General features: G+C 37.8%; 1 protein-coding gene and 1 long non-coding RNA gene across 3 annotated transcripts in view; one reads left to right on the forward strand and one right to left on the reverse strand.

The window, feature by feature from the left end:
- Window positions 1-25,736, forward strand: part of LOC308646411 — a 65,596-nt gene that overhangs the window by 14,073 nt on the left and 25,787 nt on the right. The gene's annotated exons all lie outside the window — the stretch shown is intronic.
- TRIP4 (thyroid hormone receptor interactor 4) overlaps window positions 1,336-25,736 on the reverse strand; it is a 57,609-nt gene continuing 33,208 nt past the window's right edge. For both annotated transcript variants that reach the window (XM_081289277.1, XM_081289276.1), the window contains exons 12-13: window positions 11,248-11,350; window positions 1,336-3,045 (exon numbers count right to left, since the gene is read on the reverse strand). In XM_081289277.1, the coding sequence (XP_081145403.1) occupies window positions 2,978-3,045; window positions 11,248-11,350 (171 nt within the window). In that variant the 3' untranslated portion in view covers window positions 1,336-2,977. The remainder of the gene's footprint in view (window positions 3,046-11,247; window positions 11,351-25,736) is intronic.

Below are 25,736 nucleotides of genomic sequence, written 5' to 3' on the forward strand. Positions count from 1 at the left end.
CATACAAAAGGGGGCACAGATATTGAGACTGTAACAGAAAACCAACTCAGAAACTTGAAACTTCTTTCAGGGCTAAACTATAAACTATCCCAGAGTTAATAAGGTCAGAGCAAAATGTTATACAGTCTATTCCCAAGCAAGTTTGCACTCAGGCTGCTAAGAATTTCCAGTACGCTTTAAATTATACTATTCATCTTTGAGCAACTGAGGGCCATATCCCCTCAAGCCTCTCCCACACTTCCTCTCCATGTCTACACAAGTAAAAGAGAGACCTTATACTACACTACCATGTGAACTAAAGACAGACTTTCACAGGCTAACCACGAAGTTTCCAAGTCACTCTGCCATTTATTCATGTGGCTCCAACTGCATATTTTGAATGCTAAGGTGGGTTCTTGTAAAGTTCTTGTAAACTTTCTTATCACAGCGTACAAAATGGTTGTATAACACAGTCTGTTAAAGCTCTCAATATTTTTCTTCACATACAATCTATCCAGGTGGAACATCAATCCAGACTCCTCTGTGTACAGGTTGTCTTCAAATAAAAAGCAGAGAAACTTTTTTGCTTTGTTTTTGTTATTGTTTTGCTGCCTAGGCTCCTTATCTCCTTTCTACCTTTCAGTTTTATTTTAGTATTAAGAAAGCCAAACAAGGGACTGAGGATGTGGCTCAGTGGTAGAGCTTGCCTAGCGTGTATGAGGCACTGGATTCAATTCTCAGCACCACATAACAATAAATAAAATAAAGCTATTGTGTCCATCTACAACTAAAAAAAAAAAAAAAAAAAAGGCAGACAAGCCAGGTGCAATGGTACACACCTGTAATCCCAGGAAATCTGGATACTGAAGGAGGAGGATTCATAAATCTGAGGCCAGCTTCAACAAGTTAGCAGTTGCTGACCTGACTTAAAATAAAAAAATAGCCAGACCCAGTGGCGCACGCCTGTAATCCCAGTGACTCAGGAGGCTGAGACAGGAGGATTGTGAGTTCAAAGTTAGCCTCAGCAAAAAGCCAAGGCGCTATGCAACTCAGTAAGACCCTGTCTCTAAATAAAATAGAAAAAAGGGCTGGGGATGTGGCTCTGTGGTCCAATGCCCCTGAATTCAATCCCTGGTACTACTACTACTACAATAAATAAATAAATAAATATGTTAATAAAAAAAAGGACTGGGGATGTAGCTCAATGGTAAAGCACCCTTGGTTTCAATTTCCAGCGCACACACAAACACAAAAGCAAGAAAGCAAGCCAGACAACTTCAACAACACAGAATTCAGGGTGGTAGTACTTTATGCCTTCATTAATAGTAGGGTCTCCAGGAGACTAAAAAGGTCCTTGCCACTTTCTCCAGAGGTTGAAAAGAAAAAAGAACACTGCATGTTTGCATCACCAGAATAGGAATCTGATGGGTTTTCCCTGGGAATCCAGAATGATCAGGCCCTATAGAACCAATGCTTATAGCAATGCAACAAGTAGGGTTCACAGTTGAGTGAACATCAGTGTATAATGAGTGGAGGCATTTCAATGCAAATAAATACTGAATATGAAAGATTAAAGAAAGGGGAAATTAATCTTTTTATAATACAGAGTACTTTTTCCCTCTCCCTCACTCTCTCTTTTTTAAGTCATACACATAACTACTAGAGTGAGTTGAATTCCCCAGTGCAGTGGTGGTGTTTTATAAAAAGCAGAACATACACAATTAAGACTATGGATTTCCTCACGATGGTAGCAATTGAGATTCTGATAACTCTTCAGAACAGACTTAGAAACAAAGTGCTTCACAAAGTAAGGCTAGATGGACTAGTAAAAATCTCATTTCAAACCTGTTTCCTGTTTCTAAAGCTCATAGTTTGTGGATGGTTACAAATAGTTTGGGTTTCAGCATTTGAGAGTATTTGGATGTACTTACTGAAGAGATTTTATTTTTTCAATTAGTTTTGAATTGCTCCATCCACATTATGCTTTTGCAATACCAACAAAATAAATTGGGCAGCTTCACAGTACTTTAGTAGGTGGCTCTATCTCTTCCCAATCTGATCCTTCCTTTTCCTGACTTCTCAAACTAACGAACAAAGTGGAAGTGCTTCTTCAGGTTATTTCTTTTGCTCCCAACCCAAATATAAAAACTAGCAAGTAAACACGGCCAATAAGGGTAACTCAGCTTTTCACTTTTCAATTAAGGGATGTTGGAACCCATATGGTGGTGTATGCCTGTTATCCCAGGTACTCAGGAAGCTGAGGCAGGAGGATTGCAAGTTCAAGGCCAGCCTCAACAACTTAGCAAGACCCTATCTCAAAATTAAGAAGTAAAAAGGGCTGGGGATGTAGCTCAGTGGAGTAAAGGACCTCTGATTTCAATCCCCAGTATTTAAATTAAAAAAAAAAAATGTTTTTGAGATGCTGGACTCCAGCAAAAAGCTTGTTCAAAATATTTTGTGTCATCACAGGTTTGTATTATACTTAGGATTCCTTAAACATCCTACTACCCTATCAGACTTTCATTTTGAAAAGAAAAATTAAACCCAAGTAGTCCCTTAAAAAAATTGCTAACCTGGGTTAAGAACTTTCTTAGCTACAAATATAAATCTCAGAAGAAATTGTAATCTCCAACTTGTACTTTGTCCTTTTGGTACTGGGGATCGAATCCAGGGCCTCACACATGCAAGGCAAGTCCTCTATCACTAAGCTACCCTCTCCTCAGCCCTACCATAATGACAAAAATGTCAAAGACCTAGAATTTTTTAAAATAAATTTTTATAAATAGTGTATTCAAAGATTTTGACCCACTACATAAAGTAAGAATCCCAATTCTTTAAGAAAAATATACAGATTTCATTAAGAGTTTAAATTCTGAGAGATTCAAGCCTGACACCAAGTCTTTAGATTTCTACTGCTTCAATTCCAAAGGATCAGTGAGTGGATAGCAATTTTACTACACAAAACTCCACTATGCTGTATAGTTCCTTTTTTCCTGGGTCAGACAGCTTTATTCTGCTTCATTAACCCCTTCTTTGCTCCTTGATGGATCTTGGAATCCAGTTTCCCTGTAAGGAAGAAAAAAAAGTCTCATTATTTATTTTTTTTAAATTTGCAATGCAAATATTTCATGGCCTCCCAGGTCTTCTGGTTACTGTGTTCCTGTCACATTCAATTATCTTGCTTTAGGACTCAGAAACTTCCAAACTTCAGAGTTTCATTTTGTAAGAATGAGAAAGCAGTGAGAACACTGTATATGGATGGATGGATATGGACTCATATACATACACAAAGTATTATTTGTGCCAAGAATCTAATCTAAATCTTTCTAATTTTGTAGCTCCTAGAAAAGAAACAAAGTTGTTTTGTTTTGTTTTTTTTTTTCTGGGTATTTGATACTAAGGCAAAGTTTTTAAGAATATTAACATGTAATAAAGAAAGGAAGGTATTTTACAGAGTGAGAAATCCATTCTGCTGACCTGTTAACTGGCTCAGCATAATGCATGAACCTTCTTTCACAGTGAGAAAATCAGTTCAACTCACCCCTTTGCTGTCTCAGACTTAATAGGGTGAGTGACCTGAAACAGTGGAATTGAATCCACATGAATGCTTTGCTGACAAAGGGCCCCTTTATCACCAGCTAAGAAGGGTAAAGGTCATAGGCCATAGGCCACATGACTCTTCTGTGTTAAACTTAGAAACGAGCAATTTTCGTGTCCCAGGTGATCCAAATGAGAGGAACTTTACTAATATGTTCTCTGAACTGTGATTCCGTGGATCTACCAGGATAGCATTGGGTTCAGTGGTAGCTGCCTTTGAATCATCCACATCATAAAGAGAATCTTCAGAGTTCTTGTCTTTCTGGCCTGAGAAAAAAGCTTGCAATTTTTTTTTTCTCCCACAAAAAGCCTCATCTAAGTCAAGAGAAGTTGATGCTAAAAATAGAAACATAATTCAGTTCAGCTTTAGCTCTAAAAAATAAATAAAGAGGTGTGGGTATACAAGGGCACCCAGGTATACTTTGGGCCCACACCTATAACCAATGCCATTCATATGCTGTCATTTTCATTTGTTGGGCAATTAGGTATAACTGAAAGAACACTGAACTAGTAGAAGACCAAGGTTCTAGCCCATTGTCTCTGGTATTAACTAGCTGTATGATCTGAAGCAAGTCATTCAGCCTCTGGATTTCAGGGTCTCATTTGTCCAATTAAGAGAAGAATACATGCCCTGATTACCACACAAGGAGACTGAGAGAAAACCTCAGCCTAACAAATATCCATGTTTTCTTAAATCCCCTTCCTCCAGTCTTTTGGAATAACACCTGCTTTTGGAATAACATTACATCTTCTTCTGGGCTTCCTCAGAAACTGTCACTCAATGAAACCCTGAAGGCCATCAACAATACTCACAATGCTGTTGATTTTAATTTGGGCTTTAGAGCATAGGGCATTCCCAGGGTTTTAGGAGTTTTTTCATCCCATAGGCTGCCTGGCTGGAAACCTGAACATGTGCCAGCGATCTGGCAAAGAGCCCTACTACAAAGCAAGTTTGCCTTTGTATTCCTAACATTACCACAGTGACTGTCAAATGGTTGGTTTTCAATAAATGCCTTCATTAAATGACTAAAACAAAGAAGATAGATACTACAACTTTGTAACCCAAAGTAGCTGATTTCAAATAAACTTTATACATTGTAAAAGGTGGTGGTACACAGAAATAAGTATTGAGTCTCATTCAGTATTTTAGGATAAGCTAAGACAGAATTTAGAATTTCATCTGAGACTCCAGTCATCCAGTTCTCAATTTTATTTGAGACTCTAACTGCATAACCTTGAGGATGTTTCATAGTGACTCTTGTCCTCAATTTTTTTCAACTCTAGAAGATATTAGACTAGAGAGTACTGAAGGTCCCATCCAGCTCTATAATATTATGCCCTAAAATTGAAAGGTAAATTGGAAACTGGGCATGGTAGTACACATCTTTAACCCCAGCTACTAGTTGTTTTTTTCTTTCTTCTTTCTTTCTTTCTTTCTTTCTTTCTTTCTTTCTTTCTTTCTTTCTTTCTTTCTTTCTTTCTTTCTTTCTTTTTCTTTCTTTCTCTCCCTCTCTCTCTCTCTCTCTCTCTCTCTCTCTCTCTCTCTCTTTCTTTCTTTCTTTCTTTTACTGGGGATTGAACCCAGGGGCATTTGACCACTAAGCCATAACCCCAGCCCTTTTTATTTTTTCATTTTAAATTGCAGAAGCTAATTTCAAATTTGTGATGCTCCTACTCAGCATGTGGAGTCTCTGGGATTATGTGCTTCCATGCCTGCTAGTCCCAGTGATTCAGGAGGCTGAGGCAGGAGGATCAACAAGTTTGAAGTCAAGGCTGGGTAATTTAGCAAGACCCTTGCCTCAAAATGAAATTATAAAAAAGCGGGGAGGCTTGAAATGTAGTTCAGTGGTAGAGTGCTTGCCTAGCATGTGCAAAGCCCTGGGTTTAATCGAACAAAAGAAAAAAAAAAGTGAATTGGAATAATTTGTTCCTGAGGCAACCTGATTAAAAAAAAAAGTAGGAAAACTAAAACCAGAAGATTTAAGAAAAATACAACTTCTGTAAACCTGTTTACTCAAATATAAAATGAAAGGAGGAAAAAAATCTCTATAAACTCAGAATTGTTGAAATTATAGGTAACATTATGTGCTCTCTATATACAAGGCACTGTGCTAAGTATTTTACACATATTATGTAATTTAATCAAGTAACTAATTGTAATAATACAGTTGTCCCTCAGAATCTGTGGGGGATTTGTTCCAGAACCCCAATGTATAACAAAATCCTCAGATGCTGAAGTCCCTTATATAAAATGGTGTTGTATTTACATATATCCTATGCATATCCTCCTGTATACTTTATTTATTTATTTATACATACCAAAGATTGAACCTAGAGTGCTTAACTAACCCCTGAACCACACCCCCAGCCCTTTTTATTTTTGAGATAGAGTCTTGCTAAATTGCTTAAGGCCTCACTAAGTTGCTGAGGATAGCCTTGAACTTTTGATCCTCCTGCCTCAGCTTCCTGAATTGCTGGGATTAAAGCTGTGTGCCATCACACCTGGCGAAAATTATTCGTAAATTCAGAATCCCCTGAAAAAGTAAGGGTGTTTATATTATTTATGTGGAGGCTTTGGAGTTGTTTCTTAGTTATGGCCTGTTTCACCCTAGAGTCACCATATAATCCCATGCAAGTCTATAAATGTATTGTATTCCTCATATTAAAAAAAATAAATAAAAATTTTCTTCTCAAAGACTTACTGTATAAGAACATTCCAAATCTAAATTTCAGAAAACTCCTGATTGTGAAAGGCATCAAGAGGGATCATGTCAGGTAAAATCAACAGTAAATGGGGGCTGGGGATGTGGCTCAAGCGGTAGCGCGCTCGCCTGGCATGCGTGCGGCCCGGGTTCGATCCTCAGCACCACATACAAACAACGATGTTGTGTCTGCCGATAACTAAAAAATAAATATTAAAAAAAAATCCTCTCTCTCTCTCTCTCCCCCTCTATCACTCTCTCTTTAAAAAAAAATCAACAGTAAATGGTAGACAAACTAATCACTAACTTTGATGATGATGTCATAAAATATAAGACTAATAGGAGGAAGGTGATCCAAGAGGAACAAGGATTTCCAGGCCTTTCCCAGGGATTGCAAAATTCCAGGGATTACAAAATTCTTCAATCACTTAGCCTATCTAATAAAACCATACATGGGCCAATAATTGGTGAATTCTTTTTTTAATCAAGGACATCTTTGTAAACTTAATACCTACCAGAGTGACTGCCAATACCAGCAACTCTTGAGCCAACTATAGGCAATGAAGCAAGGGACTCAGGCTTCTTATGGGAAAAGGCATATCCTCATATAATGGCTATTCTCAGATTGAAGGAACCCTGAGCTCTGAGTTCTAATTGATCTTGATCTTTCAAGACTTGGGATCTAGACAGTGAATCACAGTAATACACAATACATTCTCTTAGTAGGAGAGAGATAATGCTTAGTTCCTGTATTTACATTTAGTACCTAAAGCATCTCAGTGTTAAACCACATCCTCAATTACAATGCATAAAAGAATATCAAGTGCATGCACATGGGCAAGAAGTTACAAGAAAAAAAGTATTTGTCATCAATCCATATGACTCTCTAGGGATTTTTCACATGCTTTGAATAAAATAAAAGGCAGTATAGAATTTACATGAGTGTATATAACATGTAGTTAATGTAAAAAAAAAAAATTTTCCAAGCTGGGGATAGCTCAGTGGTAGCACACTTGCCTAGCATATAGAGGGCCCAAGTTCAATTTCCAGTACCACACATACAAAAAATATTCCTTTATCTCTTTGAGTACTCAATCTATATACTCTACTATAATTAACTTTTTTTGCATTTCCTAATTTAAGCAAACATGAAGCCAAATGATGTTATATTGCACACTACTCTTTTCTGAATTATTTCAATTTCAGTGACACAAATTACTCCAAAGTCAAGAAAGTTCAAGTTTATATGTCCAAAAACATACATCAAATATACACCTTTAATTTAAGAAAGATATATACACATGCACACATATGCACACACATACACACAAAAACATAACATGTTAAATGGGGAATATTCTAAAAATTTATTTGCAAGTCAAAAGTTTGAAATTTGAAATATATTTCTCATAGAAACAACTTATCAAAGGGTGATGAGGTTTCTAAGCATCTTGCAAAGAAACATTTAAACCACACTACTCTGAGTATTAATATTATTAATACTATGAAATTTAATTATTTCATGTGGTACTGGGATTAAAATTTTTTCCAGCTCTAGAGAGGCACAGTGGCATATACCTGTAATCCCAGCTACTAGAAGGCCAAGGCAGGAGGATCACATGTACAAGACTAGCCTTGGCAATTTATAAAAACTCTGTCTCAAAATAAAAAATAAAAATAAAAAGGTCTGGGGATGTAGCTCAGTGATAGAACATCCCTGTATTTAATTCCCAGTAGTGTAAAAACAAAAATAAAAACAACAACAAAATTTTCTAGCTCTAAACAACTGGAAGTTTCTCCCAGAGGCTAAAGGAAGGAAAGGGAGTTCCAGTAAAGAAGAAGGTTTTTAGAAATGGTAATGAGGAATGAAAGATGATGAAATAAGAAGTTAAAGGAGGGGGCTGGGGATGTGGCTCAAGTGGTAGCGCGCTCGCCTGGCATGCGTGCGGCCCGGGTTCGATCCTCAGCACCACATACAAACAAAGATGTTGCAAAGATGTTGTGTCCGCCGAAAACTAAAAAATAAATATTAAAAATTCTTAAAAAAAAAAAAAGTTAAAGGAAATAGAAAACTTCACACCAGACTAAATTCTCAGATTAGGCTGACTCTCTTTTTTTTTTTTTTTTTTTAAAGAGAGAGAGAGAGAGAGAGAGAGAGAATTTCAATATTTATTTATTTATTTTTTTTTTTAGTTTTTCAGCGGACACAACATCTTTGTTTGTATGTGGTACTGAGGATCGAACCCAGGCTGCACGCATGCCAGGTGAGCGCGCTACCACTTGAGCCACATCCCCAGCCCCTAGGCTGACTCTCAATAGAAATATTTTCTGAGATCCATATGGGCTAGCCAAACTTTTTTTATTTTTTTATTTTTTGGAGACAGGGTTTTAGTTCCTGAAGCTAGCCTCAAACTTGTAATCCTCCTGCATAAGCCTCCCAAGTCACTGGGATTATAGTCATGTGTCACTAAGCTCAGCTCTATTTCTTCCTTTTAGAAACATTTTCACTATTGTTTCTGACCAATGTTCTATTAACTAATAGAAACAGGATAAAGTGAAAGACATAAGGTATCAAAACTTTCTCTTAAAAACATCACTCTCCTTCATCCCTTTCACCCCACAGGAGAAAAATGAAGGACATATATGTGTTAAAGGTGGGTCTCTGAGTAGAAAACGTACTAAAATAAAACATTTCAGAAAAATATTTAAACTCTACTTACACAGAATGTTTTTTTCACAGGGTCTTAAACAGTAGATGAAAACTAAGACAGGGAATAAACCTGAGAAAGGGAACTGGGACTAAAGATCAAGTAATAGTTGTTTGAGAGAGAAGACCCATCTCCATTTCTCCTCCTTCCAACAGGACTGCCATCAGTACCTAAAGCAAGGTGAGGATGGAATGGGGGAGGAAATTCTAGAACACCACAATAAAAAATAAGGGAATGTGAAAGAAGATTTCAGTTCTCAATACTAGGGAGGAAAAAAGAATTTCCAAGGCTACCTGGCCAATAACTGGAGTAACTGGAGTATAGTCTGAAGCAAATAATCTATGTAAGTCAAAGGCAACTTTGTTCAGAGTTTCTTATGTATAGGAATCTCAGGAAAATATGTCTTATCAATCATGAGAGTTCCTAAATTTTGCAGTGAACACTAAATTGATATTCCAAGCATTTCATCTTGTGATGAAAAACAATGCTAAAATATAGTCAGCTGGCCAATAGCATCAGTATCATCTGAAAGCAGGACCCAGGATCCTGTGTTTTTATAATTTGGCTAGGTGATTTTTATTTTTTCATAGTTTGAGAAGTGCTTATCTATAGAACAGATTTATAAAAAGGCAAGTTGTTACCCAAGGTATAGGAGGAGGTAAAGTTGTGCACAAGTGAAAACAAGCATGCCTCAGAACTGCCCAATTCATATAATGGGAAAACAGTGATATGGAAGCATGAAACAGTAACTGACATGAGCAAATGGGAGTTGTTGTTGATGATTTTCAATAGAAGTTAGCCAGAGAAGGCACCATTATATGTTTTTTTGTGATTGATGTGAGATAGAAGAGGCTACTTCTAGAACTAGAGAGAAGAGAAGTGGGAGCTGATCAGTTCAAAGAAGAAAGTAAAGTCAACAAGCATTTCCTGAGAAGGCAATATGCAAAGGGTATTATAATTACAAAAACCTAAGAGCAAAAGTCATAGAAAATAAACCATTAAGAGATTTCAAAAAGAATGAAAAGCAAGAGGGCTCAGGCACAACTATAGGAACCAATAATAAAGGGAAATATGGGAAGTGGTGCCTCTAAAATAGACACTCATTGGACTGGGGGTGTAGCTCAGTGCTACAGCATTTGTCTAGTATGCATGAAGCCCTAGATTCAACCCTTAGCACCACAAAAAACAATAACAACAAAAACCCAAACAAATGAAGAACAACTTAAGGGCTGAAGGTGTGTAGTTCATTGGGAAAGTGTGCTTAGCATATTCAAGGTCCTAAGTTCAATCCCTATCACCAAAAAATTAAATTGAAAAAATACATATATAGCCAGGCACAATGACACACTCCTATCATCCCAATGACTCCAAAGGCTGGGGCAGTAGGATCACAAATTCGAGGTCACCCTCAGCAACTTAGCAAGACACAGTGACAATTAATTAATTAATTAATTAATAAGGATCTATGATGTAGCTCTGTAGTAAAGGGCCCCTATGTTCAATACCCAGTACTAAAGAAATAAAACAACACAAAGGCCTAGGGAATAGCTCAGTGGTAGAACATTGCCTAACATGTGACAAAACAAAAAAATAGTTTTAAGATGTATGATATGTCAAAATACATTCTACTGTCATAACTAATAAAAACAGAAAATTAAAAAAAAAAAGATTTTAAGTTTTATTCTTGGAACAAATATTGAAGAACAATGGATAAATGACAATATTGTCACTGGTATTAGATCCCTATTTTCTCTGATGAGCATCACAGTGGGGCAAAGCATTCTTTTGGGTAACAAATTGCATTTTAATGTAATGGGGTTCTAAATAGAAGTTTATGGGGGCTGGGGATGTGGCTCAAGCGGTAGCGCACTCGCCTGGCACACGTGCGGCCCGGGTTCGATCCTCAGCACCACATACCAACAAAGATGTTGTGTCCGCCGAGAACTAAAAAATAAATATTAAAAATTCTCTCTCTCTCTCTCTCTCTCTCTCTCTCTCTCTCTCTCTCTCCTCTCTCACTCTCTCTTAAAAAAAAAAAGACTAAATAGAAGTTTATGGTGATTTACTATCATGCCAATGATTGTGGATCAGGATACTTTGGGAAGGCTATATTGTAGTAAATCCAACAGTAAAGTTATTGATAAAATAATAATGTGAATCCTCCCATTAGGAATACCACAGAACAAATAATTTTAAAGTTGGACAAGTGAGATACAAAACAAAAAAGAAAAAAAATTAGACCATCAAAGATAGTGACTTACAGATTTTTGGATTTCCTTTAATAGGAAACTTCACAATCATTTCCTGGGGATTTTTGCAGATGAAAACAAATGGAGAATCAGATTCTTGACTGATGTCTGGAAACTGTGAATTATAAAAATAAAAAGTTCAAGCTATTTGGGATAAATTTTGAATTTTAAAGAGATCAAAGCATGTCCCAGATTTTACCTTGACATTCTGATGATAGTATTCCTCATTTTTTAGGTAAAGAGGATTATGCTCAACAACCAAGAACAGAATTTCACCTTTCTGCAGTCTTTAGCACAATTTTATATACTCTTACCTGCCACCTCTGGCTTTCAATAGTGGGAACTGCTTCATAAACAAAGGATGCCTGACATCCTTCCAGGCAAATCAAAACTGACCATTCTTTTTAACACAAACAACTCAGAGTTGGGAGATTCACAGGTCTCTTTCAGAAATATTGGTTCAACCCAAGTGAAGCACTGGAAGACTTTAGAAAAACATTTGTGGAAATTCTGCCAGCAACAGTACACACAGCCCTTCTCTCACTAAAGTCAAGGAAGATGATTCATTCTGAAAGGTATGAACACGTAAAAGCTGTCTTAGGGTAAAAAGGTAACTGGCAGAACAATTCTGAAAATTGTTTTAAAAGTCTTTTTTGGATCTCTTATCACAAAACAAATTTGCCTGAATACTTAGAACTTTTATTCCTTCTACAAAGACAGGCACAGAACCTAAAAAAAGACTATACTTAGTACACAATCACAATTTAAGGAACAATTAGGGGTTGGCAGAAAATGTTCTCTAGCAATGCCCAACTGATCTGGTGTTACATTAGTTCTTATCTTGGGATATCCTGTATTTAGCAAGATGGACAAATATGACTGATAGGCATCTGGGTCAGACTTAATTACCAGAGAAGCTGTTCTCCTAGTAACTACTATGAAATATGAAATTAGCTTTCCCACTTGCACAAGGTCCTGGGTTTGATCCAAAACATGGCCAAAAAAGACAAAAATAAGAAATTATTTTTCCACTCTTATTCTTCCAAAGATTTAAGACTCTAAATTAGAAATAGAGGTTTCAGTTTAAAAAAAATCAAGAAAATTCAAATTTATCTAGTGGAAGCATAAACTTCTTTACTGATTACTCTGTCCAAAGTGATGTTGATACTGTACAGAAAACAGTAATAGCAGCTTTTGTTTCTGACCATATACCATAGCTTTCAGTGTAGGACAGGTGTGGCATATCCTTCATAAGAAGTAATTGAAGGGGCTGGGGCTATGGCTCAATGGCAGAGCACTTGCCTAGCATGTGTGAGGCACTGGGTTTGATCCTTAACACCATATACAAAAATAAGCAAATAAAATGAAAGCGTGCTGTCCATCTTCAACTACAAAAAAAAAAAAAAAAAAACACCCACTTAATATTAAGTATCAACCACAGGGCTGGGGATGTGGCTCAAGCGGTAGCGCGCTCGCCTAGCGTGCGTGCGGCCCGGGTTCGATCCTCAGCACCACATACCAACAAAGATGTTGTATCCGCCGAGAACTAAGAAAAAATAAATAAATAAATATTAAAATTCTCTCTCTCTCTCTCTCTCTCTCTCTCTCTGACTCTCTCTTTAAAAAAAAAAAAAGTATCAACCACAAACATATTCACAAGCAACATCAAAATAGTCACAGTGGAAAAGACAGTAAAGATGGGAGGGTGAACCCTCTTCTTCCCTTATCCCCTGGATCCTTAGAACTCAAAAAAAAAAAAAAAAAAAGCAGGGACCAATTGTTACTGCTGGGTATTTAGAAGGAAGTAAGCTCCACATACTGAGGTGCTTTGGCACAAGTAAGACCAGAGGCTATCATCAATACCTTTAAGCCTAATTCTACAGAGAACAAAGCATCAATAGTCACAATTACCATCTCTTTAATTTTTCCCTTCTCTATAGCTTACAAAAAGGACAATGCTGCTAGGACTTTATAGCTCTGCTTTTCCAAAACCGCCAACCATTTCATCCATTCTCTCCCTTTTCTACCACACTTGTAACTCTTTCTTCCCTACTGGATTAATCCCAATAACACATAAATATTCTGTAATATTTACTATAAAACAAAAATGTCTCCCCAGATCCTTCACTAGCTACTACCCCATTTTTCCCAGATCCCCTTTACAATAAAATTATCTGACCAGGCACAGTGGTCCATGCCTGCAATTTCAGGGACCTGGGAGGCTGAGGCAGGAGGATGCAAGTTTGAGGCCAGCCTGACAACTTAGTAAGACTCTGTCTTAAATAAATACATAGGGCTGAGGGTGTAGCTTTGTGGTAGAGTGTTCCTGCGTTCAATCCCCAGTACCATAATAAATAAACAGACAATTAGACAATTAAAAAAAAAAGGTGCCAGATGCAGTGGCGCATCCCTGTAATCCCAGCAGCTTAGGAGGCTAAAGAAGGCTGAAGCAGGTTGATTGAGTTCAAAGGCAGCCTTAGCAACTTAGCGAGGCCCTAAACAACTCAGCAAGAACCTGTCTCTAAATAAAATACAAAATAGGGCTGGGGATGTGGCTCAGTGGTTGAGTGCCCCTGAGTTCAATCCCTGATACCTACCCCCCCAAAAAGAGCTGGCAGGGTGGCTCAGAGTTAAGCACCCCAGGTTCAATCCCTGGTACCAGGAAAAAAAAAATTAGACTAGAGAGGTAGCTCAGTGGTGGAGAGATTGCCCAGCATGCAAAAGCCCCTGGGTACAATTCCCATTAATCTCTCATCACATACATACAAAAGAAAAGAAATAAAGAAAATAATTCTGACGAATGTTAACAGAATAAGTAAATGTTGAATAGTAAGGAAAACTGGAAAATTGAGGGACAAATATAATGATACTATGATAAACTCCTTGGACCAATCATGCCTTATAATGAAGATAAACATTAAGATCTACTTTCCTAACTGAATTCCAAATCCAAGTTCCATGGGAATATCCCTTTTCTCACCCTACCACCAAACACAGGGCTTACAAGACACAGAAATGCGGAGCAAAGCAGCCTACAAACAATAAAGCAAGGCCTTCACGCTTAAGGAAGGATTATTTTTCATTATTAAGGACACTAAGGCAAAGTCAAAGTACCTCCAAAAAAGCATAATAACTCCTAATGCCTGTGCATTAAGGACCACATTATATTCTAACAAGTCAGTGATAGTTGTAAGAAAGGGATCTTTGACCAAAGAGTGAAAAGACTAAAATTACTGACCCAGAGAAAGAGTAAGTTAAGAGAGAGAGGTGAAGAATGTGAATAAACATGATGTCACATTCAGTTCAGAGAGGATGCTAGATTAGGCATCAATGAAATGGAATAATACACAGTTTAAGGAATGTGGGTTTTATAATTAAGCAACCATCCATATTTAGTAAAAGACTCTTCAGACAGTTGTTGTTGTTCTTGTCTACAAAGACTTCTATCACCTGGCTTCCAGTCTGAGGAGCAAGGAAGGTGGACCTACTCTTCCTTAATGCCTCATAAATTTCACAGCTATCTAACATAACAGGTAATTAACTACTAAACAGCCACTTTCTTCTCCTCTCCAGAGGGAAATTATTCACCAGTCATCTAGAAAACATTTCTTTTGCCATTTTTATGAGGAAAAAAAAAAAAAGGTAGTTCTTTTTGGCAACCACTTCTGATTTAGAGCCAAATGGGCATTTTTACCCAACTCCGAAAGCTTCCATTTAGTTCTTGTATTAATGTGATCAATAACTCCTAAACTAAGTCATTCTTCACATTAAGTCTCAGATGACCTATAAATCTTATACCTATCTTCAGAGTCAAAACAAAGAGTTAATAAAGAACTCATTGACAAAGCACATATATATGCTGAAGGTTTTCTTGATTGAACTTCAAGGAACTAGATAGGACATGAAATCAGGCTCTGAAATCTAGTTAGCTAAAAACTGACTCCAAGAAGATTGAGGTGATAAAACTCAAAAAAGAGAAGGAAATGAGTCGGATAAGAGGCCACAAACACAACAGAGCCAAAGAGGCATATCCTGAAAGCAACTGCATCCTTTTTTTGGGGGGTGGGGTGGGGTGGGCAAGGGGAGATGGTAAATTAGGAATTGAACTGAGGGTGTTCCAGTCCTTTTTATTTTGAGGCAGAGTCTCACAAGGTTCCTGAGTGTCTTGATAAACTGCTGAAGCTGGCCTCAAACTTGTAATCCTGCTGCCTCAGCCTCCAAAATGGCTGGGTTTACACCTGGTAATTAATATCTGATAACTGCAGCCAGTTACATTAGATTTTTTGACCTTTCATCCTACATATTTGTTACTTTGTATTCCTTGACCTACATCTTTGTATTTCCTCTCTGAAACCCCAATCCTAGTAACCAGTGTTTCATTCTTTATCTCTCTATATTTGACAACCCCCCACTTTTTTTTTTAAAGATCTCACATATAAATGAGATCATACATTATTTTTCTTTTCATATCTGGCCTCTGTCACTTAGCATGAAGTCCTCCAGTCTTCGTTTTTTAAGCTGAGTAATATTCTTTTATATAAACATATACACTATATATATATATATATATATATATATGAATGATACACACCAGAGTTTCTTTATCCATTTGTCCACTGATGGGCCACTTGGATTGTTTCTATATCTTGGTTATTGTGAACAGTGTTGTAATGAATGTGGGTGTGCAGATATCTTTATGAGGTAATGATTTGGAGTATATTTCAGAAGAGGGAATGCTGGGTTCAGTACAGTCTTTCTAAAATATACATCTTATTATATCATTTACATGGTTGCCTTTAGAATATAGTTCAAATTCCTATACATGGCATTTATGGCTTTTCACATATCAATCACTCTTTGCTTCTCAATATTGGCATGACCATTTACTAAGCATTCACTATGAGCCAGACTGTTATGTTAGGAGACATACAGGTGAATAAAACATAGATGATGACCTAAAGGAACTAAATGTGAACATGTAACCTCCATCCCCCACCCCCACCCCCAAAAAAACACAAGGAAAGAAATAAGAAATACAGTAACATACTACAGTTATAGGAGTATGAACCCAGTAGCTCAAAGAAGGAAATGATTAATTCTATCAGACAAAAACTGGTTTGGGGTCAGGGAAGAATCTATGGAGTGATATCTGAGCTGTTTTAAAGGATGAATAGGAGCTCTCCTTGTGGAAAAAGGCATAATGAAGGCTGGGATATAGCTCAGTTGGTAGAGTGCTTGCCTCACATGCACAAGGCCTTGGTTTCAATCCCCAGCACCCCCCAACACACGCGGCATAATGACTTGATATAGAATAGTATACTGAGTAGTATACTGAAGGCTAGGCTCAGTGACACATATCAGTAATCCTCAGGAGGCTGAGGCAGGAAAATCACAAGTTTGAGGTCAGCTTTAGCAAGTTAGTGAGGCTTTAAGTAACTTGGCAGGACCCTGTCTCAAAAACAAAAATAAAAAGGGCTATAGCTCAGTGGTAATGTGTCTGGGTTCAATCCCTGGTACAAAACAAACAAAAAAAGGTGTATTAAGGGGCTAGGGCTGGAGCTCAGTGGTAGCACACTTGCCTGTCATGTGTGAGGCGCTGGGTTTGATTCTCAGCACCACATATAAAAATAGATAAAATAAAGATTTATAAACAACTAAAAAAATTTTTTTAAAAAAAGGTACATTGAGGAAGATATAAATTCTGCTTTCATCAGGATTTCCCCCCTTTTTTTTTTAATTGGGTACTGCGGATTGAACTCAGGGGCACATCCCCAGCCATTTTTTATATTTTATTTAAAGACAGGGTCTCACTGAGTTGCTTAGTGCCTTGCTATTGTTAAGCCTGGCTTTGAACTCACAATCCTCCTGCCTCAGCCTCTGGAGCAGCTGGGATTACAGATGAGTGCCACCGCACCTGGTAGGATTTGCCCTTTTTTAGAAGCTTCCTTAACTCTCCCCATTCCATCTAAACCCAGCTGAATTAGGAGTTGGGTCTCCTCCTTTGTGCATTCCACTATCCATGTAATAATTATGACTGGGTTTTTTTGTTAGTTTCTTCTAGTAGGCTTAATAATATAGAGGGAATGGAAGATCTTGTTAAAACTCTGGATCTTTAGTCTTTATTATAATGCCTGGCACACAACACAAAATAATAAATATTCCTTGAATGTGTGATTATCTAATATTCTGAGGCATACAATATTGAATTAGGAGATAATTTGTCACTTGGATGACACAACAGATTGCATGACAAACCAAGAAGGCTCAAGCAGATTGTAAAAACATATCAAGGCCACAGCAGATTCCTTCTAGGGCAAGCAGACCACTTTCTCTAAGACTTTCTTAACTTATAGGTTAAAATCAAGGTATCACAACAAATGACTGATTCTACCTATATTAAATCTCTTATATATGTTCTTCTCCTGCCTAATTCCATAGGCATTATACTAAAACAGGTCTTTTTATATTTCTACCCTAGACTACAACACTCTTTTCACTAGTCTTCCCACATTCATAATCTTTCCACTTGAATCCATTTTCTACATTGCTGCTAATGAATTTTCTTTTATTTTTTTTAAGAGAGAGAGAGAGAGAGAGAAATTTTAATATTTATTTTTTAATTTTCGGCAGACACAACATCTTTGTTTGTATGTGGTGCTGAGGATCGAACCAGGGCCGCACGCATGCCAGGCGAGCGCGCTACCGCTACTGCTTGAGCCACATCCGCAGCCCACTGCTAATGAATTTTCCTCAGGCAAAGCTCTGATCATGTTACTGCCTCATAAAACCTTTAAAACCCTCCTCTCCATCCTGCAACTCACTAGAAAAAAAGGTCTTAATTCTGCAGCCTATCATTCAAAGCTATCAACTTTCTGACCACAATCTACCTTTCCATTCTTGCTTGCTGCTTGTTCCTCTTCCCTCACATATTTCTTTCAACCAACTGATTTGCCATCATTATTCCTACATCCTCATAACATCCCATCAGTATTCAGGATGGCCTTGACCTTGACATTCTACCTCAGCTTTCAGAGTTATCTGGGAATTACAGGTACACACCACCTCATCTGGCCTCCCACCTGTGCCTTTGCTCACATTACTTCCTCTCCTTGGAATATGCTTTTCTTTTTTTATTTTGCAGTACTAGGGATTGAACCCAGGACCTTGCACATACTAGGGAAGGGCTCTATCACCAAGCTACATCACCAGTCTTTTTTATTTTTTGAAATGGCCTCCCTGAATTGCTCAGGCTGGCTTGGAACTTGGAATCCTCCTGCCTCAGTCTCCCAAGTCGCTGGGATGACAGGAGTGCCTCACCATGCACAGCAAGAATATGCTGTGCTAGCATGTAAATAGGAAGACTTGGACAGCAAACTCCCAATTTTAACATGGGTTGACCAACATTACACAAGTTCTTTGTACTCTCTTAGCTTTAAGTTCCTTATCTCTAAAAGAGGAATAATAGTATCTTGCTTGCAATTGTTGTGAAGTTTAGAAAATAACATATATAATAAGCATGGCACATAATAAGTCATCAAAAATGATAATGTTTATTACTTTTCTTCAAGGCAAATTCAAAGCCATCTTTCTTTCTTTCTTTTTTTTTTTTTTTTTTTTAGTACTTTGGGACTGAACCCAGGGCATTGCACATATTGAAGCCATTTCTTAATAGTTTTGTGGATTTCCTCTGAGTTAGAAATAATCACTCCCTTCTTCAAATCCTCAGAGGCAATCTTACTTCTGTTAAGACATTTATTTTGGGCTGGGAGTGTAGCTCAGTGGTATAGAGTTTACATAGTATGTTTGAGGACCTGTGTTTGATCTCTAGCATTATTTTTTTTAAAGCGTTATCTTTATTTTTTAGATTTTGTTTAATATTTTTTAGTTGTTGATGGACCTTTATTTTATTCATTTATTTATATGCAGTGCTGAGAATTGAACCAAGTGCCTCACACATGCAAGGCAAGCGCTCCACCACTGAACCACAACCTCAGCCCCATTTTTTATATTTTATTTGGTTGTTAACAAAATATAAAATATTTTTTATATTTTATTTGGTTGGGAAATCTGGTAGCCTTTCAGATTTCCAGGGAAAGAACCTATGTATCTTTTTGTTTCCTTTAGTGTCTAGAATGGTGTCTGACTTATAGTAGGCACTCAAATATTTATTGATTAAAAAAAATATAAGAAAATTTTAAGAATTACACATTCACTGTTAGATGAAAAAGTAAACATTGAAGAATTCACATAAATACATGAAAAAGTGGCAATATTCCTCGTCTCTCTTCTATTGTGCTTCAGCACAACAGAAAACATGCGCGCGCGCATGCGCGCGCGCGCACACACACACACACACACACACACACACAGAGTTATTCCTGAAAATGCATTTTTGTTGTTGTTGTTGTTGTTGTTGTTGTTGGATACTGAGAATTACACCCAGGAGTACTTTACCACTGAGCTATATTCCAGTCCTTTTTTAAATTTTTTGAGACAGGGTCTCCCTAAGTTGCAGAGGCTGGTCTTGAACTTGTGATTCTCATGCCTTAGGCTCCCAAGTAGCTGGGATTATAGGCAGTGTCTCTGTGCCAAGCTCCTTAAACCATTTTCAAATGGGTACTTGATACTCATCTGAAAATGATGATAAAGACAGTCTGTTCTGACTTAGAAACTCTAGTAAATATTCTAGTCTTCATAAGAATCCTGAAAATAGGTTTCCCATCTCAGGTGAGCTGTGAATTTAAAGAACTGCTTGGAATTAGGCTATTTGCTAGTGATACACAATTTCCTTCTTTGCTGAACCTGTGATCCCTGAGGAACACTGTCAGGTCTATGAATTGGCAGATTTTCTCTGTGCAACATAGAGGATATTTTAATTTTATTATTATTTTTTTATGGTGCTGAGAACTGAACTCAGGGCATCACACATGCTAGGCAAGAGCTTTACCACTGAGCTATACCCCCAAATCCCTCACAAATTTTAAAAGATAATTTATGGCCTTTGTCTTTTTAAGGCCAATTCCTGGTCTGCATATTGACTATTACTTCCTTCAGTACTCTAATTTCTCCCCTCTTAGACTCACAAGCAATCCATTAGTGATGCAAGCTTTGACTTACAAACCTAAAGCGATATCTGTAATCTTCCTGAAGATCTATGTTGCTTAGACACTCTTAAAGAAGGAACAAGTCATACTCATACTCTCTTCTCTACTGGAAGACTGAAATTCTATTGCTGGTGTCAATTACTGGATATAGGCACCCAGCAGAATGCTTCAGCATAATTCCTTGAAGATAGGGTTTTGGCTGTTACAAAAGCCATAAGATCAAAAGGACTAAAGGGTCAGAAAGCTGGCAGGAGTGAAATGGATTCAGTTCAAAAGAAATAGAATAATCAATGGCCTTGAAGATTTCAGACAATCAGATTTTCTTTTGAAGGCAGGGATAAAAATAGCACAAACCCTACACAGACTCATTGAAACAAAAGCCAATAACTCAACTTTTTGTCTCAAGACTTGTTAGGTCTCCAGAACCATTCACAACCACAGCTGCTAATGGTTGTGGATTTGGCAATCAAAATGTCTTTGTTAGAAAAAAAAAAAGTTTTAACTGCCTGACTATTGAGGTTACAAACCACAGCCTTGATGCATTGTTGCAGTCAGAGTCCTCCCTGCTGTTTTTGAGAGCTTACATCTGCTGTTGGCAGATAAAATGCTGGCAAACTGCTAGGGCTCCTTCCAGAGGAATACAGGAGGAGCTTTTAGGAGATGACTCTCATCTACCTTTCTCCCCCAAGTTAAGCCCACAGCCTTTTATGGATGACTGTTACCTAGTCCAGGTTATCCTCAGGCATTACTGAGGAGGGTTGAGAGTCTAGTGGTGGGATTTTTTCCAGCACAAATTAGCCATGTTAGCCAAATTAGTCTTAAAAGATAAAAGGAAGACAAGTTCTTAGCTCAGGAGAGAGCATGTTTAGCACACATTTTTTATTTTATTTGCTTATTTTTAAGTGGTGCTGAGGATTGAACCCAGGGCCTCACACATACTAGGCAAGCGCTCTACCACTGAGCCACAACCCCAGCCCAAGCACATATTTTTTAAAAGCCACTTATAATGTAGTGCACTTAATTTTAAAACACTCACTGACAAAATCTTTTTTGTTCTTTTTTTTTTAAGAGAACAAAATTATCACACTATGTTAAAAAATAATGAGGGCTTGGTGATTTTAATTTATCAAAGAAAAGTCAAGAACATAATGTCAGAAGTAAATAACTGAGTTTCTTTGAAGAAGAAAAATGTTAGGAACAGAAATAGAGAAGTAAAATGTGATCCAAGTAATATAGGAAGTTACTTTCAGTTGAAATAAAAATGATTAAATCCACACTGGTTTTCAAACAAAATGTGATTCAGTTGGGTGATAAGAAAGGCTTGCTGAGATGCTGAAGAACACACAGGAAACTTTCCTGGATGGTTCTCTCTGTGCACTGACTTAAGGATAAAGGAAAAACAAACATAGCAGACAAATGCTCTCTAAACTATATATACTAGGTTACCAGTTCTGCAGTCTGTAAACAGATAATATGCAAGTGTGTGTGGTGGGGGATGTAGCTCAGTGTTAGTCCAGCATACATAAGGCCCTAGATTCAATTCCTAGCACTGACAAACCAAAAAAAGAAAAATTTAGGGACACTGTCTAGTATATTCACCTCTCATTAAGGGCATAATGTATACCAGCATATTAAGGGCTCTGAAAAATTCTGTAGTAAACAAATAAATTTGTTTAATCCAAAGACATTTTCAAGATACATATTTCAAAGAACACCTATGCTATGGAATAGTTTTAGAGATGCTAGTATAGGGCTATTGTTCCTAAATTCTCAACTTGTTTCTTTAGCAATAAGAATGAGGCTTAAAGTGGTGGAGTCCTTGCCTGCCATGTGCAAGGCTCTGAATTTGATCCCCAGCACTACGAAAAAAAAAATCAGGCTGGTATAACTATGCAATTATATTTCTTACATTAAAGAACTCTAGTTCAAAAACAGACTACACAACTACATTTTTTACATCACAGAACTCTAAACAGAGACAGGTAGATGATTACACCAAGGGTGGTGGAGACATTTTCCAAAAAGGCAGCCAATGCCAAAGCTACAACTTTTTTTTTTTTTTTTAACAGTACTAGGTATTGAACCCAAAGTGTGCTACCACTGAGCTACATCCCCAGCCCTATTTATTTATTTACTTACTTATTTATTATTGGTACAGCACTATTTTGTGTTTTAGAGACCTGAGTTGCTTAACGCCTCGCCATTGCTGAGGCTGGCTTTGAACTCATGATTCTTCTGTCTCAGCCTCCAGAGCCACTGGGATTACAGGCACGTGCCACCACACCTGGTCCTTTTTATTTTTGATTTTGAGGAAGGGTCTCATTAAGTTGTCCAGTCTGGTCTTGAACTTGCCATCCTCCTGCCTCAGCCGCCTGAGTTGCCAGGATTACAAGCATGGGCCACTGCACCCAGTCAAAGCTACAATTTTTAGAAGTGAAAAGATCTTTATCCAATAAATAACAACAACTATTATCAATCGGCTATTATCAATCCTGAATATATTCACATGCTACACTCAAACACAGGAAAGAAACAATGGTGAAAAGCCACAGGAAAGCTGATGACCAAGGAACAATGATATGGGATTCCTGTGTTTGACAAAGCCTACAGGTTTCTGGCATTTTGGTATATTTTAATGTCATACATAAGGAAAATTCAAAATGAGAACTGACAGGACTTCCAACAGGGAACATATTGGAAGGTTCCTACACTTCTACATGCTGCCCTCAGCAACCTCAGAACATAAAACAGAATGTAAGCTGAAGGAGGAACATCATGTTCACCTGAAACAAGAGTATCCTTACGAAACCAAAAAAAGATTTACTTTGTTAATTATATTCTAATTCTTGTAACCCTCATGGTATTCTATACTTTAGGATTACAGTTTCCTGAATAAATTTGTGGCAGAACGATCATTTAACTGTCTAGAGTTTGAAATAATTTGACCTTTGTCAGGAGGTAGTTTTCTTGATCAATAAAGGAGAAAGTAAAACAAGGCCCCTTTCCAATCACCATCCACATGGGCAGATGTAGCTGGGTTCTCTTTTAGAATGCAGATATAACATGAAGAGAATATGACGCACTAAGTTTTATTAAGTTGTTAAGAACCGTGAGTCTTTAAAACTGTAAAGCCCATACCAATATAAGGTATTTTTATAATTATTAATTCTACAGTGTGGGGCGGGGGGAGAAGAAGGCTGGGGATGAAGCTTAGTGGTAGGGTGCTTTCCTAGCATGCATGAGGCCCTGGGTTGGATCTCTAACACCACAGGAAAAAAAAAAAAGAGGAACAGGGAAGGGAGGAAGAATGATGACACTTGGAAAAAAAAAAAAAGTCAAAAGGCCCATAGATAGTACAGGCACAAGAATGCAAGGCGGTGAAGGGCCTCCACATGTCTATGGTTCTGTTGAGGTTTAGATCGGATACTAATGGCAGAACAAAAGAGTAGGAGTCAAAATTCACATCAAAATACATGCATTGTGGGCTGGGGATGTGGCTCAAGCGGTAGTGCGCTCGCGTGCGGCCTGGGTTTGATCCTCAGCACCACATACAAACAAAGATGTTGTGTCCGCTGAAAACTAAAAAATAAATATTAAATTCTCTCTCTCTCTCTCTCTCTAAAAAAAAAAAAAAAAAAAAAAAACATGTGCTGTACTCAGACACAAACAGTAATCAGAACAGACTGAGGAGGCAACCCATAAGAAAATAAAAGACAGAATTGTAGGGGGATAATAACTGTTGACTAAAATCTGTGAGGAAAAGATAAAGAAGTTGAGATAGCTATGAATAGTAAAGGGAAAAAAAGGAAGCATTAATAGCAAAAATGCAACGCAGAGTCAGGTGTGGTGGTTTATGCCTGTAATCCCAGTGGCTGGGGGTGGGGCCACTAAGGTAGGAGGATTTCCAGTTCAAAGCCAGACTTAGGGGGCTGGGATCGTGGCTCAGTAGTAAAGCATTCACCTTGCACACGTGTGAGGCACTGGGTTCGATTCTCAGCACCACATAAAAATAAATAAATCAAATAAAGGTATAGTGTCCATCTATAACTTAAAAAAAAAAAAAAAAGCCAGACTCAGCAATTTAGTGAGGCCCTAAGCAATCAGGGAGGTCCTTTCTCTAAATAAAACACAAAAAAGAAGGGCTAAGGATGTGGCTCAGTGGTTAAGTGCCCCTGGATTCAATCCCTCAGACAAAAAAAAAAAAAAAAAAAGCAAGACAGGCAGGGAGGGAGGTAGCTCAATGGTAAAGCGCTTGCCTAGAATGCATGAGGCCCTGGATTCAATTCCCAGCACCGGCAGCCCCCTCCCCCCCCCCCCCCCCCCGCCAAAAAAAAAGTAAGTCTGAAAAACAAAGAAGTTACTGAGAAAAATTAAACTGAAGCACATTTTATTAAACATAGTGGTAGATGTCCTATTACCTATAGTATCTGTTCAAAACAATAGGAAAACTATACTATTAGTGAGACTCCTCAGGCTTCCTTTTTGCCAGAATGAAACTAAATATAAAAATCCTGTATGTCAAGAATTTTTCAATTAAGCTAAAGTCCTTTGTCTCCCTCTACTGTTCAAAAATGTACTTTGTGGGGCTGTGGCTATAGCTCAGCGGTAGAGTGCTTGCCTAGCACATGTGAGGCCCTGGGTTCAATCCTCAGCACCACATACAAATGAATAAATAGAATAAAGGTATTAAAAAAAAGTACTTTGTTATGTCAGTTCAATTGTCAATGATCAAAAACAAAACAGACATGTATGTGTACATCTACACACACACAAACACACCTGACACAATCCAAGCAATTGGTATTCAAACACACTTGCCTACTATCATGAGTTCAAATGCTTTGAAAAGCAATAACAGATCTATCATACCCACCACCCAATCAAAATGATTCAGGGGATACTTTTTTTTAAAAAAACATTTTTTTTGAGAGAGAGAGGGGAGAGAAAGAATTTTTAATATTTATTTTTTAGTTCTCGGCGGACACAACATCTTTGTTGGTATGTGGTGCTGAGGATCGAACCCTGGCCGCACGCATGCCAGGCGAGCGCGCTACCACTTGAGCCACATCCCCAGCCCATCAGGGGATACTTTTGAAGACTTCCTCACCAAAAGAAGCAAAGCTTTAGTAAGGGATGAAGACCCTATACTTTTTTGCTGGACTATGGCAATAGTTTCCTATTCAGAAATGTATATATGGGGCTGGCGATGTGGGTCAAGCGGTAGCGCGCTCACCTAGCGTGCATGCGGCCTGGGTTCAATCCTCAGCACCACATACAAACGAAGATGTTGTGTCCACATACAAACGAAGATGTTGTGTTGTGTCCGCCGAGAACTAAGAATAAATAAATGTTAAAATTCTCTCTCTCTCTCTGTCCCCCTCTCTCTCACTCTCTCTT

This window comes from Spermophilus citellus, assembly GCF_964194105.1.
Source record: "Spermophilus citellus genome assembly, chromosome: 4".
NCBI classification, from domain to species: domain Eukaryota; kingdom Metazoa; phylum Chordata; class Mammalia; order Rodentia; family Sciuridae; genus Spermophilus; species Spermophilus citellus.